At 38.3% G+C, this 15,059-nt stretch overlaps 1 protein-coding gene across 5 annotated transcripts in view; it reads right to left on the bottom strand.

The window, feature by feature from the left end:
• The window catches only part of LOC125452014 (RNA-binding Raly-like protein), a 797,454-nt gene that overhangs the window by 63,561 nt on the left and 718,834 nt on the right, over positions 1–15,059 (bottom strand). For all 5 annotated transcript variants that reach the window (XM_048529893.2, XM_048529894.2, XM_048529892.2 and 2 more), the window contains 2 exons: positions 7,852–8,030; positions 6,192–6,247 (listed from right to left, as the gene is read on the bottom strand). In XM_048529893.2, coding sequence (XP_048385850.2) covers positions 6,209–6,247; positions 7,852–8,030 — 218 coding nt within the window. In that variant the 3' untranslated portion in view covers positions 6,192–6,208. The remainder of the gene's footprint in view (positions 1–6,191; positions 6,248–7,851; positions 8,031–15,059) is intronic.

The following is a 15,059-nucleotide window of genomic DNA, read 5'->3' as shown; positions in this document are numbered from 1 at the left end:
TCCAGCCAAACAAAATAACAGCTACAGCACATGGACCAAGCTAAAATTCTCCTAAAATCACTAAAAACAATGTTTCTTTTAAATATGTGATCAGAGATAATGGGAACTGCAGATGCTGGAGAATCCAAGATAACAAAGTGTGAAGCTGGATGAACACACTTTTCTGATGAAGAGTCTAGGCCTGAAACGTCAGCTTTTGTGCTCCTAAGATGCTGCTTGGCCTGCTGTGTTCATCCAGCTCCACATTTTGTTTTCTTTTAAATATAAACATTCTCAAGTGGAGAAATTGTGCAATATGCTCAGAGAAACTCAAAAGTGTGTAAGTATGAACATTAATATCAGTGAAGTTTGAGGGGGCTATATAGAAGTGGAGATAGAATTGGCAATGTTTAATGAAATGGATATTGATGCTGATATGATAAGTGACAAAAACAAAGTTATTTTTGACTGCCTTGCCTTTTGTTTTTGAATTCTGTATAGCTGGCAGTACAGACGAATGACAAATGTCAATCACTCTAAAAAGATAATGCTTTTTTTCCATGTTTGTATCTTACTCTGTTGACTTTTTGTTTAATTTTTAGCTGATTTCATGAGGTCTCACATTAGCTTAGGTATAAATGGAACTTCCTTAGGCTATCACTCCCCTTCTTTGTATTGATATAATTTTATCAGTTCCACCAACTCATTTTACAGAGTTCCACCCATTGAGATGAAGGAACTCTTCTAACTCATCTGTGGTCACTTCTTCCAAACCCTTTTCTGTGACTTTTTTTCACACCTCTACAACCTTGAACATTAGGCGTGTTTCCATCCGTCTTCTGAGGAAGAGTGTGGGTCGTTTCTGTTTGAGAGAGACTATGTGACCCTCTGTTTTCGGGTAAACAGACCCGAAACTTTAACCCAGACTTTTTCTTCACAGATGCTGCCAGACCTGCTGAGCTTTTCCAGCAACTTTTGTTTTTGTTCCTGTCTTAACACACTACTGCATGAGTAACTGAGGTGTAATCTGAGGCATAAACATGTTCAGCAGATTCAGTTATATTCTAATAGCATTAAGGTTGGAATTTGGACACATTGCTGCCAGTTGCACAGACAACTTTCATGTTTGGGCTTTGTAATGGCAAGTAACATTTGTGTCACATCAGCATCAAAAATATTTAACTCCTACTAAAGGGTTTCTAGCCAACTCCACTGTCACAAACTAGCATTATCACCACTGTCTCTCCTAAAGATAAATATCAGGAAGAGATGGTGGTACTGCCACTTAATAAAAGGTCTGAATGTAAAGGGTGAAAATCCCACCACAACAGGGGGTGAAATTTGAATTCAATAAAAAAAAACTGGAATAGTGACTATTTTAATTGTTGTAAAATCCTAACTGGTTCAATAAAGTCCTTTAGGTAAGGAACTCTGCCATCCTTATCTGGTCTATCCCATGTGAGCCCAGATCCAGAGTAATTTGGTTGACTCCTAACTGCATTCTAACCAATTATGTTTGGGCAATAAATAGTGGCCCAACAAAGCAATGCCCACATTCCAGGAACAAGTAAAAAATTCTTGGGGGTCACCATTGACCAAATATTCAACCAGAGCATTCACATTAATTCCAAGGCAACTATGGTAGGTCAGTAGCTGGGTATCATGCAGCAAGTGGCTCAACTCCTTACTTCTTAAACTTTGTCTGCCTTCTATAAGGTAGGAAGCAGTTGCACCCATTCAAACAACTCAAGATCATCTGTGACCAAGGAATGCGCTTGATATTACCAGATTTTCATCTTAAACATTCATTCGAACAACGGTGGCTGCAGTGTGAGCAACCTACAAAATACACTGTAATGAATTGGCAAAGCGTCCTTCACAGCTGCTCTCAAACCTGTGACTTGAACCATCCCAGGGGCAAAGGCAGCAGAGAGCCAGTATCTCCAGGATTCCCTCAATGTCACACACTAACCAAACATTGATACTTTTCTTGTCCTACAGTGTCACTGCGTCAAAATCAAACTCACTACCCAGCACCATTGTGGAAATACATTTAGCTCACGGACTGCAGTGATTTCGGAAGAAAGGCCATCAATTTGCAAGGACAATCCAGAATGAATAACAAGTAAAGGCCTTGCAAAATGAATATGCTTTAAGACAAATTCACACAAATTAATTGCGATGTTCTTGTGAATGTAATGCATGACCTCCCATACAAATAATGAAGTATATTTTAATCTCCAGCATTTGTGATGCGTAGCTTCAACAACAGTAAAACAGGTTAAGATTCAGGTTATCTGCTCTTGTGACTTTCTGTCCCCTGCAATAATTGGACCAAATCGTAGGAAGCAGGTATGAAAATTCCCACATACTCTTCCAGTACAGATCATTGCAGTGCTGAAAACAAAAGTATTATCAAATACATTATGCATGTTTCAAGTCAAATACTATCCCAATGGTTCTGCAAATTCTGGTATTGCTGATAGAATTTGTTCATTTTTTGCTTTGCAGCTTCAGTTAGGGGGCATAGAGATTAAGATGAATATTGACTTGATAATGATGTTTGCATGGCAGTTTTATTAATGATAATTAATGAATTGGCTATCTAATCCTATCTCTTGTAATTAAGGTTAGTATCGATCTAACACCTATAAATCTTGTATAACCTACAGAATGGCTGTGTATGGTGAAATCACAATGAGTCAAGTTTGGATAACCTTCCTTGTGGTGAATTTGTCAGCTATTCCTACCAACAGAACAGGAAATCAAAACAGAATGATTTTGTAAGTTTGTCTCCGACAGGTTGTTTTACTTGTATATTACCTCCCATAACATAAAAACTGGACGTGGATGTTATGATATTAAAGGATTCAATAGACTTAGTTATTACAACTAAGTATAATGTACCAACATCACATTAGCTGGGCACATAAATGTCCAAGCTAATGTTAAACTTTTAGAATACATCAGAGGGCATTCTTCAAGTAGAGTGCCATGCTTCTGATTCAAGGTACGATAGGGAATGAGACTTTTATACTGTACTGATACAGGCAATCACACCATAATGATATCATAAGCATGTCTCTGCAAAGTATGTTGACATACTGACTCTGAGACCGAACAAATCATACTTGTGATAAACTAAAGATCTAGGCTCTTAACAGTAGATTAAGCAAAGTCATGCACACTTGTCATATGATCACACTAACTAATTGGAGTGGAGTTAGGCCACATTTTAGCATGAAGTCATGGGCAAGCCTGAAGTGATGAATGCAAAATGTTCTCGGCCACGTCCTGAATATATACATACTAAGAAAATTTTTTATTGCACTGCAAACCAGCTTATTTCACCAAAAATTGTCAGCTCACTCTTTAATTTATAAGAATGATTTGTACAATGGTAGAAAGCAAAGCAAGGAACGCCTCACTCTCATAGCCCGTGCTGACATGAATGGCAGCAATAGGTGCTACATCTTTTAATAGGAAAATCCATGAAGATACCTTGCTTTGCTGCTGTAAGGAGATTACCCACAGAGTAGGAGACCAACAAAACTGCCTGAATGACCTACTGGAGATTTAGAAATTAAATAAAACATTTTAGACAAGGAAAATGAATATTATTATCGTCATGACCCTGAAGCAGCTGACAAATTCCCACTCTCTCACCGGTTTATTTCCCTAGCAAAAGCCATAAAGGCTGTATGGATGCTCCATGAATTGGCACTGTAAAAATAATTCATTTTGTATCGATACCATAGTGGCCAAAATATTGAATAATTTCAAGGAGTTGGGTAAATATTGCTCTTGGGACTAAAGGGATCAAAGGATATTGGGAGAAAGTAGGGACAGCTTATTGAGTTGAATGATCAGCCATGACCATATGAATGATGGTGTAGGTTCCAATGGCCAAATGGCCCACTGCTGCTCTTATTTTCCATGTTTTATGAACAACAGGTCAGAAGGCAGTTATAGCATTTTTAAGAATATTGATCAAAAGTAGTCTGTCCTGCCAGGTTTTTTTTTGAGACTCTGAAAAAGTTCCATTTCCTTGCATATTTAAATCAGGACCAGTGGTAGGGCCCTGGCACAACTTTCCATTCCAAATGAGGCACACTTGGGCCTCCAGGAACCAAGGTGGGTCTTTTCAAAGGAACAGCAATAACTTCCCAAATTATATTTGTGGAGTCAGGATAGCATTCTTTCTCTATCAATGCCTTTTGTCAATTTCTGCACTTTTTTCTTTCCCACCCCTTAAATGAATACATCTGGTATGATTCCAAGGTGAGTACAATTACAACATTTAAAATACATTTGGACAGGTACGTGAATAGGAAAGATTTAGATGGAAATGGGCTAAATGCAGGCAAATGGGACAATGGGACTAGTTCAGATTAAGAAATCTGGTCAGCATAGATGAGTTGAACCGAAGAGTCTGTTTCCATGCTGTATGTCTCTATGGCTTTAAGTAACTGTCTCCTTTCCTGTTTTAAAAGCCCATCTGTAGACAGAAATCAATGCCAGCTTTCAATCATATTCAAATGATCATTTTCATGGCAAGTTATCAGATCTCTTGATAGTGCAGATTTACATTTGTTGACATTAACAAATAAGAGTCTGATCCACTGGAAATATACATAAAACTAAAAATGCCAACCTTTTATGTAAACCATCTTTCTCAAAAGTGATTCCTGACAATTACTCATGAACCCAATGTTTAAAATTAAAAAAATCATTTCAAAGCAGTCCTACTGTTAAGAACAGCAACTGGAAGCACTTATAAAAAAGGACCAGGTTGAATGTGCAAAGTTCTCAGGTTGAAATATGATGTGTGCAAAATATTTGATTAAACAAGCTTAACAGCTAATTAAAAAATGACCTATTTAACATGCTTTAAGCCCATGTCTCTTCTTGGAGGAAGTTAATATGTAGCAGCAGGGCCATAAAACTGTTTGAAAATTCAATGTAGTTCAGTATGCCTGCAGTGCTAATCCAAAATACTTCATAGGTTGAATTGATAACATATTATAAGAATGATACTACGATATACATTGAAAGTTACAAAAATATCCTGGTCACCTTGAGTTAACCTTAGCCAGAGAATTGCCTGCAGTTGATTCACTTCTTGCTAATGCAGCAGTATGCCTTAGGTTGCCCATAGAGGCATCCTTGATTTTCTTCTATCATTTTGAAGTCCTCCAAAAACACTGCCATTTTTAACATATACTCTAACAGTACACAGGTCTACCTGACCTCTACTTTCCTTGACCCCTCTATTACGTTTAAACAACCTAACATCCTGTTTAACAGCCAGTATTGGATGAACAGAAATTTCCTCCAACAAAAATGTTGGGAAAACAGAAGCCATTGACTTCAATCCCTCTCATATTAATGATCTCCTTCCACCAATTCTATTCCTCTCTCAGGTAATTGTCCAAATGTGAGCCAGGTTTTTTGCAACATTGTTTTGTACCAGAACTGACAGTGAGCTTCTTAACACAAATCCGCATCGTTACTAAGACTGCCTATTCACAGCTCCATAACATTATCCTTTCTTCAGCATATCTGCTGCTGGAACCTTCAGTAATGTTTTTGTTACCTCCTTATTTGATTGTTCATATCTGGCCTACCCATATTCCACCATCCACAAACATTGTGTTCATTTTAAACTCTGTTGTCTATGTCCTTACACTCACCAAGTCCTACTCAACCATCTTCCCATTGCTTCTTGAGTTACAACAGTTTCCAGTTAAGCAGCAGTTCAATTTTAAAACTCTTATCCTTGCTATGAATCTCTTTTTTGCCTCACTCCTTCCTGCTTCTGTAATCTCCTTGAGCACCCCTCCCCTCCAATATATCTGTGCTCTGTCTATTCCAGACGTCCCACTTTTAACTACTCCCCCATTAATGGCTGTGCCTTTGGTAGTCAAGACTACAAGCTCTTGAATTTCCACCCTAAATGCTTCCCCTACGCCCCATATCTCTTTCATCCTTCAAGATACTACTTACAAACTCTTTTGATTCTGATAATTTGGCTGAATATCTCATTCGGTAGTTTGTGGTCATGTTTTGTTTTCATTACTCCTGTAAAGTACCTTGACACATTTGCCTGTGTTAAAGATGCTGCAAAATAACAACCTTTTTTTTTAAATTTTATTTTTCAATATTACCTATATGGTTATTTGCACTTAACAGCAATCAGGTAGTAAACCAACCTTTCTATGCGTATCAATTACTGTGTATCCTCCATGTCTGATACATGATTCTCATTCTGAAAGTAACAGAACAAACAGAGTTCATTAGCCAAGGAGAAAGTAAGCAGAGAAGCATCATGTGTAATAGGGAAGGCAAATTTATTTAACAAATGTTTAATCATCTTCAATTCTTAGAGTGGTTACAAAATACCACAATTATTTCTGCTGTTGTTTTTATTGTTATTTAAACAATTCATTGCAATAACAGAGAAATGACTGGAAGAAAAAGAGAATTAAATCTGATAGGGACATGGAACTAAATGAACAGCCACAGTTGAAATGATCAGGTTTTGACACATTTAGTTGCCTTCATTGCTTTGATGATCTGATTTCAGTTGCTTGATGGTGAAAAAGTCCAGCATTTTTCTGTCTTTATGTACAGTGACATTTTGAAAGTGCCAAGAAAATAATCAAATCATCTCAGTAGGCGTTTATAAACAGAGGAAAATATTTTTGTAACAACTCTGCTGTATAATGGTTTCATTGCTAAAAAATGTTTTTGTTGCTCACCCTTCACGATACTAATAATTGCTACTTGCCAAAATTTTATAGCATAAACCTTTGTCTTAGCCAAGGGGCTGTGGCAAAATTAATTCAGTAAAAGTTTCATTCTAGTGTAATATTATATCACTACTTTTAATTAATCTTCAGAAATACATTGTTCATCCTGTAATGTAGACCATTTTCAAAATTGTAAATTACGCAAAATATTAAATAATTTTCAAATATTATAATTTCAGAACGTACATTTAAAACCTGCTCATGTATGCCAAGTTCAACACAGCAGTAAAACTGATTATTTAGTTTAATATGCTGTGCACGAATTATAACCTAATTAGAGAAAATTGAGATCTGTACTCATGCACTTAAAAACATTCACTAAGCTCCTCTCACTGGCCTCTGAATGCTGTTAGCACTTTCAAAGCTACAAGGAAACAATGCAAAGCAAAAAGGCAATCCAGGAGATCAGTATTCCTTTTTGGTAACTTAAGTTTGAAAAGTTGGCTTCATTCCACCTTCCAAATTTCCAGATGGTCCCATGTCCAATGAACAAAAAAGCTTTTCAAAGAAGGGTGCATGAAGAAGCTGTGCCAGACAGCCGCTGTTGAAGCCTCCTTACTTTTAATTTTGCAGTCCTCTTTCCTCCATCCCTTGATCGGTTAGATTGATTGTACAGCAAGTGCAAGTTTTCATTTCTCATGCGTGCCAAAGAAATAATTTTGTTTGTTTTATACCTAACTGACCCAGAAAATCTTCCAGCATCATGGGAATAAAAAATTCTAACTTAACTTTGTACAAAATATTTAAACTTTTGTAGAGTTTTTACAGGGGTAACTTACTGTAGCTCCAGCTCTTGTAGCTGCCTCAGAGGCAATACTTAAAACAATAAAAAGGATTTTACTACCTGACCGCTCAAAATTATATTGTTCAACACAAGTAACAATAATGCAATGCCCCAGTGACATACTGATAATCATGAGTACCTTCTGCTTCACAGTATTTTCACACAAATCTTAAGAGTGGTGACATCAGATTTGCAAATGGAATGATTAAGGAAGTAATTATGCGGTCTTGCACGAAGATTCCTATCATACTGCTTGTTAACTCATGTAGATCATACCATCTCATTGCTGCCATCCTCATCATAATCTTCCTCTACCCCATCAGTCATCTCTTCCCCATCTCCATCAACATCTGGGCCCCCTTCCACTTGTTCCTCCGTGGAAGTTTCTGCATTTTCCGATATGGATTCCTCATGCGCAGACTCTGAATTTTCTTCAAGCTGCTTCTTCTGTGACTCTATGGAAAAGGCACAGAATCATCACCTCTTCTACCCCTCAGATTTTCAGAAGATGCATCAATGGAATAGATAACGGAGTAAACAGACAGATGGTATGTTGTTGGAATTTATCTTGAGTCTAGATGCATTGATATCTAAGATCTACATCAAATAATCAGGATTACATTGTAGTATTACAAAATATTCACAGCCTGTATTAGGCCATTTACCCAAATGGTCTATGCCTGTGTTTAAGCTATGCATGAACCCCTCCACCTACATTCATCTAATATTATCAGTATGTCCTTCTGTTTCCTTCTCTGTTAGATACCAGTTTTAGCTTTCCCTTAAATGCATCAATGCTATCTGCTTCGTCTCTTTCACGTGACACTGAATCCGCGGGTCAAAGTTATTCCATATTCCAGCGGCAAAGAAACAAAACTGATATCTAATTCTTTTGTTTATTTCATGGGGTCACTGTGTGGATATGCATTAGATCTGCAGTGGTTCTCCATTCTAACATGGAAACAATCTGCAGAGTACATTAAAAATTTTTGCATCAGAGAAGCTTTAATTTTTGTTGTTAGGAAGAACTTGCCAGAAATTTTTGTGGAGGGCAAACATGAAGATTTTTTTAGATAGGTGACTGTGAGACAATTCGACACAATTGACAGAACATAAATGAGCATTTAAATTGGTTGAGCGGATGTTTAAAGTGCAATTAGAGTAACAATGAGCAGCGATAGTTCAATAAATGCTGGTAACAGTACAGTAAATTGTACTTAGACTGCAGGTCTTTGTATAACTTCAGAGATGCATACACAATTGATCTGTGTCACTGGAAACAACAAGATAAAGGGATGAACTTGCAGGTTAGGTGATGGCAGACAGTCTCACTGATACCTGGTAGTGGAAACACTTCATTAGATGGTGGAAGCAGCTAATGTGGGATGCCTGACCACCACTTGCAGGACATTAATCATCCTCATGGGGCAAGCCTTATTGTCATTCCAATAGCCTTTTTGGATGTGGATGGGGGAGAGGTTAGGGTCATTATTGTTCATTATCAGGCACTGACTGCGTAGTCTGGGGAGACGGTGGTGTAGCGGTAATGGCACCGGGCTAGTTATCCAGAACACCAGGATAATACTCGAGGGACATGTCTTCAAATATGGCAGATGGTAAACTTGACTTCAGCAAAACCAAAAGTCTGGAATTAGAAGCTAGCCTAATGGCGACCATTTTTGATTGTGTAAAAGCCAAGTGGCTCACTATTACACTTTAGGGAAGTAAATCAGTTATCCTTACTTGGTCTGCTCCAAGTATGACTCCAAACCAACAGCAATCTGGTCTTAACTGTCCACTGAAATGGCCCTGGCAAGTCAGTCCGATCAAGGGGCAATTAGGAAAGGGCATTAAAGACTGCCCCAGCCAGGAATGTCCACATCCCATTAATGAAAGACAAAAAATTTTGAGGTTCCTGCATCAGAAAAGGAGGGATCACTGAAAGACAGCCACCTGCCCTTAACTTCAATTGTCAAATGCCCTTTATCCTGTGACCTTTCATCCGACCCACAACAGCCAATCTGTCCTCATTCACTACTAGCCCAGGTCTCTCACTGCTGGGTGCACTGTTGGCACCTACCACCACTCTCACTGGCATGGACTGGCAATGGAAGGCTGCCAGCTGTCGGGAAAGTTGGACTTGTTTTGCCACCAGGGTCCTGAATCCCTGGGATGGTCTGAAGGTGTTGATTGAAATGCCTAAAAGGTATATCAATCTTGCTGCACCTCTCACTGATTGAACTGAAATAATTCAATGCTGTTTTTCTAACTGATGTGTAAGAAACCCATTAGCTAGACTAAATTCAGCCTAATAATTATATAAGTGAGAAACAATTCCTTGCATAGCCCTAATCACTATAAATGTAAATTGAAAAATCCTTAGTTGGTTGCATATAATAGATAATGCTAGGTCTGAATGCTCGGAGGTCTTTTTAAAATATATGTACATTACATCTACTATATTACCTTCATTTATTATCTTCCTTTTTATATAAACAATCATATTTCCATATATGCTGCTATGACTTACATACTATATAGGTTGAGTTGGAGATATCTAGAATTGTCTGACATCGAGATGATTTTACTGCTTGATAAATTATGAAGTAGCTGAATGTAATCAGTTGGATGCCAAGTCTGAACAAAACCTTGAGGTTACTCAGTTGTATTCTTTGGCCTGATCATAATCATTTTAATTCTAGTGGAAATAATCATCTATCTCAAGGGCCGAAGGAAGAAACTTTTGTTTTGTGTCCAAATGTTATGCATATTCAGAGTTCAAAACAAGCTTCAGCCCCAATGCCTGCTGATGTGAAGAGTCTAAAGTTGTTCCGAAGGCTCTTTTTTATTGTTAAGGTGGGCTCCTGGGATTGTGGTATTTGGAGTTTGATGTATGTTTGGCAGATGCAACAGAAGCAGCTTATGCATAGGTAGCTTGACAGATGGTGCAGTACTTAAGCTCTTTCTCTGTCTTCATTGTGCCTTGGAGCTTAAAGACTGGATAGAGATTATAGAAATGTGATCTGTCTTTGCTGATAGGAAAACATAAGCTGATGTGTTGTGGCTGAACAAGGAATTAGAAGGATGATCTGCAGAGTCATCATTCAGCTCATTTGTTACTCATAAATTTGCCTCTATTCTCACTACTGGCAACCATCAACAATTAAAAATATACAGACACACGTTGTTAATCCTTAAAGTAAATGAGGCCAGAGGATCTATGATGAGGAATTTCATCAGAATTTAAAAGCAGTTACAAAAACAATGCATTCACTTCTGATAGTTGATTCAAAAGGAAACAAGTTCTCTTGCCAATTTAATGCAATTTATCACTACTTAAAACATTATTCTGATCAACCAGATACTTGTGGCTGTGTATCTTACACTGTCAGAGCATGTTGAAAGGAACCAAAGATGGATGTTTGAGAAAAAAGTGTTAATGTAATATATTCTGTGATGATCCAGAATTTCAGGTAAGCAGTACATATATCCATCACTCTCACACAACATTAGGAATTCAATTTAAAGAGTAACAGGTATGCTTAAACGTTAGCTAGATTTATTCTTATTTCAAAACAATTTCATTTCTGAAGCATGATATTCTGTTTTGCAAGTTCATTATTGCCTTTTAGATGTGACGTTCATTTGAGGCGCTGTCTACCCTCACAAGTGGGCATCAAATTCCCATGAAGCACTTCAAAGATGAGAAAGAAGGTCCGCTTTGATGTCTTAGTCAGTATTTATTCACTTAACTAATACCACTAAAATAACAGATTATCTTACTGCTGTTGGCAGGATCTTGCTTTGCCTAAATTATCTGTCATGTTTCTGACATTACAAAAGTCAACATATATCGAATAGTAGAGGAGCAGGCAAGTTGAAATTTCAGGTCGAGACCCTTCTTCAGAAGTTGGTCCAAAGAAGGGTCTCAACCCGAAATGTCAACTTTCCTGCTCCTCTGATGCTGCTTGGCCTGCTGTGTTCATCCAGCGTCACACCGTGTTATCTCAGATTCTCCAGCATTGGTAGTTCCTACTATCTCTATATATCGAATCGTACTTCTTTGATTGTGGAATACTTTGGGTAGTCCCGACATTGTTAAAGGTGCTATATAATTGTGTGCTTTTTCTTTCCTCTGTGTGTTCTTCAAAGTAAGGGCTCAAATGTCCATGGCAGAGGATAAGTGAACTAGGCCAGTAGCACGTTATTTTAGGTCCTATCAGCAGTTTTCAGTGAGGTCTTCCTTGGTGTGAAAGCTGGGCCCAAATAAACAAGATTAAATGGGCTATGCCATCCAGTTACCAATCTGCCAGGTAAAAAAATAGCATTTTATCTTGCTAAGGCTAAAACTTTGAACATCTTTGCCATGTCTTCTCTTAACCTTAGCTGCACTTTTCAAAAATAAACTTCTGTTCATAATTAATATTTGATTAGTCTCTAATCAGAGTTGATAATCTCTGATATTATTTTATTTACTCTGAAAGGACTCCAAAATCCTTCCTAAATTAGGAAACCCAAAAGTAGACATGCAGTGTTCAGTTAAGTAAATCATTCAATACCCATCCTCTCAATTTGGGGTTGTCAATCTTCTAGGATTGGTTTAAAGTCCCCAAGAACAAAGAATAATCTTCAGGACACTCCACAATAAGCCTGGAGTAAAAACAAAGAGATAACAAGGTGTAGAGCCAGATGAAAACAGCAGGCCAAGCAACATCTTCAGAGCAGGAAACCTGACGTTTCGGGCTTAGACCCTTCTTCAGAAATGGGGGAGGGTAAGGGGGTTCTGAAATAAATAGGGAGAGAGGGGGAGGTGAATAGAAGACGGATAGAGGAGAAGATAGGTGGAGAGGAGACAGAAAGGTCAAAGAGGCGGGGATGGAGCCAGTAAAGGTGTGTGTAGGTGGGGAGGTAGGGAGGGGATAGGTCAGTCCAGGCAGGACGGACAGGTCAAGGGGGTGGGATGAGTTTAGTAGGTAGGAGATGGGGTGGGGTTTGAGGTGGGAGGAGGGGATAGGTGGGAGGAAAGACAGGTTAGGGAGGTGAAAACAAGCGGGGCTGGTTTTGGGATGTGGTCGGGGGAAGGGAGATTTTGAAGCTTGTGAAATCCACACTGATACATTGGGCTTCAGGGTTCCCAACAGGAATATGAGTTGCTGTTCCTCAACCTTCAGGTGGCATTATTGTGGCACTGCAGGAGGCCCAGGATGGAAACATCATCTGAGGAATGGCAGGGGGAGATGAAATGGCTCACAACTGGGAGGTACAGTTGTTTAGTGCGAACTGTGCATAGGTGTTCTGCAAAGTAGTCCCCAAAACTGGAACAGGCCAGAATACTTTTGACAATGATGTTGCCTATCTTGTCAAATGACAAAAACCTTTGAAAATCTTGATAGTGAGAATGATCAGGTAGACAGGATAACAAGCAGAAATAAATATGCTTCATCATATAGATCCTTACACTTGTTGTACTTTTTTGATAAGTTGCCTTTGAGAATGAAAAGGATCTCAGAAGAGTTTTTAATGCTTAAACCAGAGATTTTTGTAAGATACTTAACATCAGCCTCCATTTATTTAGTGCCACTAACATAAGAAAATAACCAAATATGTTTCACAGGTACATAATAAAACAAAATATTAAAACAAGCTACAGAAGATCATATGAAGACACATGACAAATTTTGATTAACAAAGTATGTTTTCGAAGAGCAAAGTGACATAGGAATGGTATTTCACAGCTTGGAGTGTCATCAACGAAAAGGATGATCACCAATGGTTCAAGAATTCTAACTAAAAATCCGTAAGAGGCCAGAATTAGAGAAACGCAGATATCTCGGAGGGTTGTGAAGTTGGATAAAAGTACAAACATGCGAATGGGCAAGATTATGAAAGGGCTTCAAAACAAAGATGATAGTTCTAATTCACTTCTTTTTTTGACTGCGAATTAGTGTTGAAGCACAGAAATAGTAGGGGAATGGAATTTTCTATGAGTTAAAATAAATGCAGCAGAGTTTAGGGTACCTTAAGTTTACAGAAAATTAGGAAATAATCCTAAATCAGGAGTGCATTGATCAAACCTAGAGGTAACAAGGGTCTCTATTAGGTTTTCAGTGGTAGATGAGCTGAGAAAGGAGTTTAGTTGAGTAATCTGAGGAAGTTGGAAAAAGCAGTCATAATGATACATAGAACATAGAACAATACAGCACAGAACAGGCCCTTCGGCCCTTGATGTTGCACCGACCTGTGAACTAATCTAAGCCCCTCCCCCTACACTATCCCATCATCATCCATATGCTTATCCAAGGACTGTTTAAAGCCCTTAATGTGGCTGAGTTAACTACATTGGCAGGCAGAGCGTTCCATGCCCTTACTACTCTCTGAGTAAAGAACCTGCCTCTGAGATCTGTCTTAAATCTATCACCCACCAATTTGTAGCTATGACCCCTCGTACAAGCTGACGTCAACATCCTCGGAAAACAGCTTTCACTGTCCACGCTAATGATACCTTGAAATTGAGGTGAGAAATTCAACTCAGAATGAAATGTGGCACCAAAGTTATGAGATGACTTGTCCAATCTCAACTACCTCCAGGAAGAGACATAGACTCTGTTGTGAGAGAAGAGAGTTTGGATGGTTTCAGTGTCCTCAATAATTAATGTAAGAAAATCTCTGGTCGTCCTGAACTAGTCTTTGGATAAAGGATCTAAACTTAGCAACAGTTTACACCCAAAATATGAAGATAAAACAACAACATTTTGAGTTTGTTCCAGTTGCATATGAAATTCTTTTGATTGACTGATATTCAGTCAAAGAAAGATGAGCATGCAACTTGACGTACCAGTGTCATCTTTGGTTACATTAAAGGAGTCCTCATTTTGGTCATTTACTGAGTACAGATTCTAGGTTGGATGCACGGTGGAAATGGGGCAATCGTGACCTAAAAATAACTGAAAATCAATCTTATCTTGGTTCAGCTAGAAGAAATGGAATGGCCATAGCTAAAATGTAGCTGTCATGCACATTTTGATTTTTGCCTCAGATCCTGCATACCACTGGCCAATCTACACATTTCCTGAAAGCAGGCAGGAGACTTTCCATTATATTTTAGGGGGACATGGTGGCGTAACAGTGATGTTGCTGGATCAGTAATGCAGAGGCCCAGGCTCTAGGGGGCGCAAGTTCAAATCTCACCACAGAGCAAAAACAAGAATTTAAATCCAATTAATTGGTTCTGGGCCTCTGAATTACGAATCCAGTGAGTTGGAGTACTGTGAGCAATTTTGAGAACTGCACCTTAGGGAGAATACATTAGTCTTGGAAGGAGTAAAATGTAGGTTTACAAGAATGATAGCTTGACTCCAGAAATTAAATAACGAGGACAAATTAAGTAAATTAACCCTGCATTGTTTACAATTTAGAAGGTTAAAGGGTGATCTGATCAAAATCGACAAGGTATGAGCAGGACAAGACAGGGTAGATAAAGATAA

This window comes from Stegostoma tigrinum, chromosome 5 (genome assembly GCF_030684315.1).
Source record: "Stegostoma tigrinum isolate sSteTig4 chromosome 5, sSteTig4.hap1, whole genome shotgun sequence".
Classification (NCBI taxonomy): Eukaryota; Metazoa; Chordata; class Chondrichthyes; order Orectolobiformes; family Stegostomatidae; genus Stegostoma; species Stegostoma tigrinum.
This window is presented reverse-complemented; position numbering and strand designations above follow the sequence as displayed.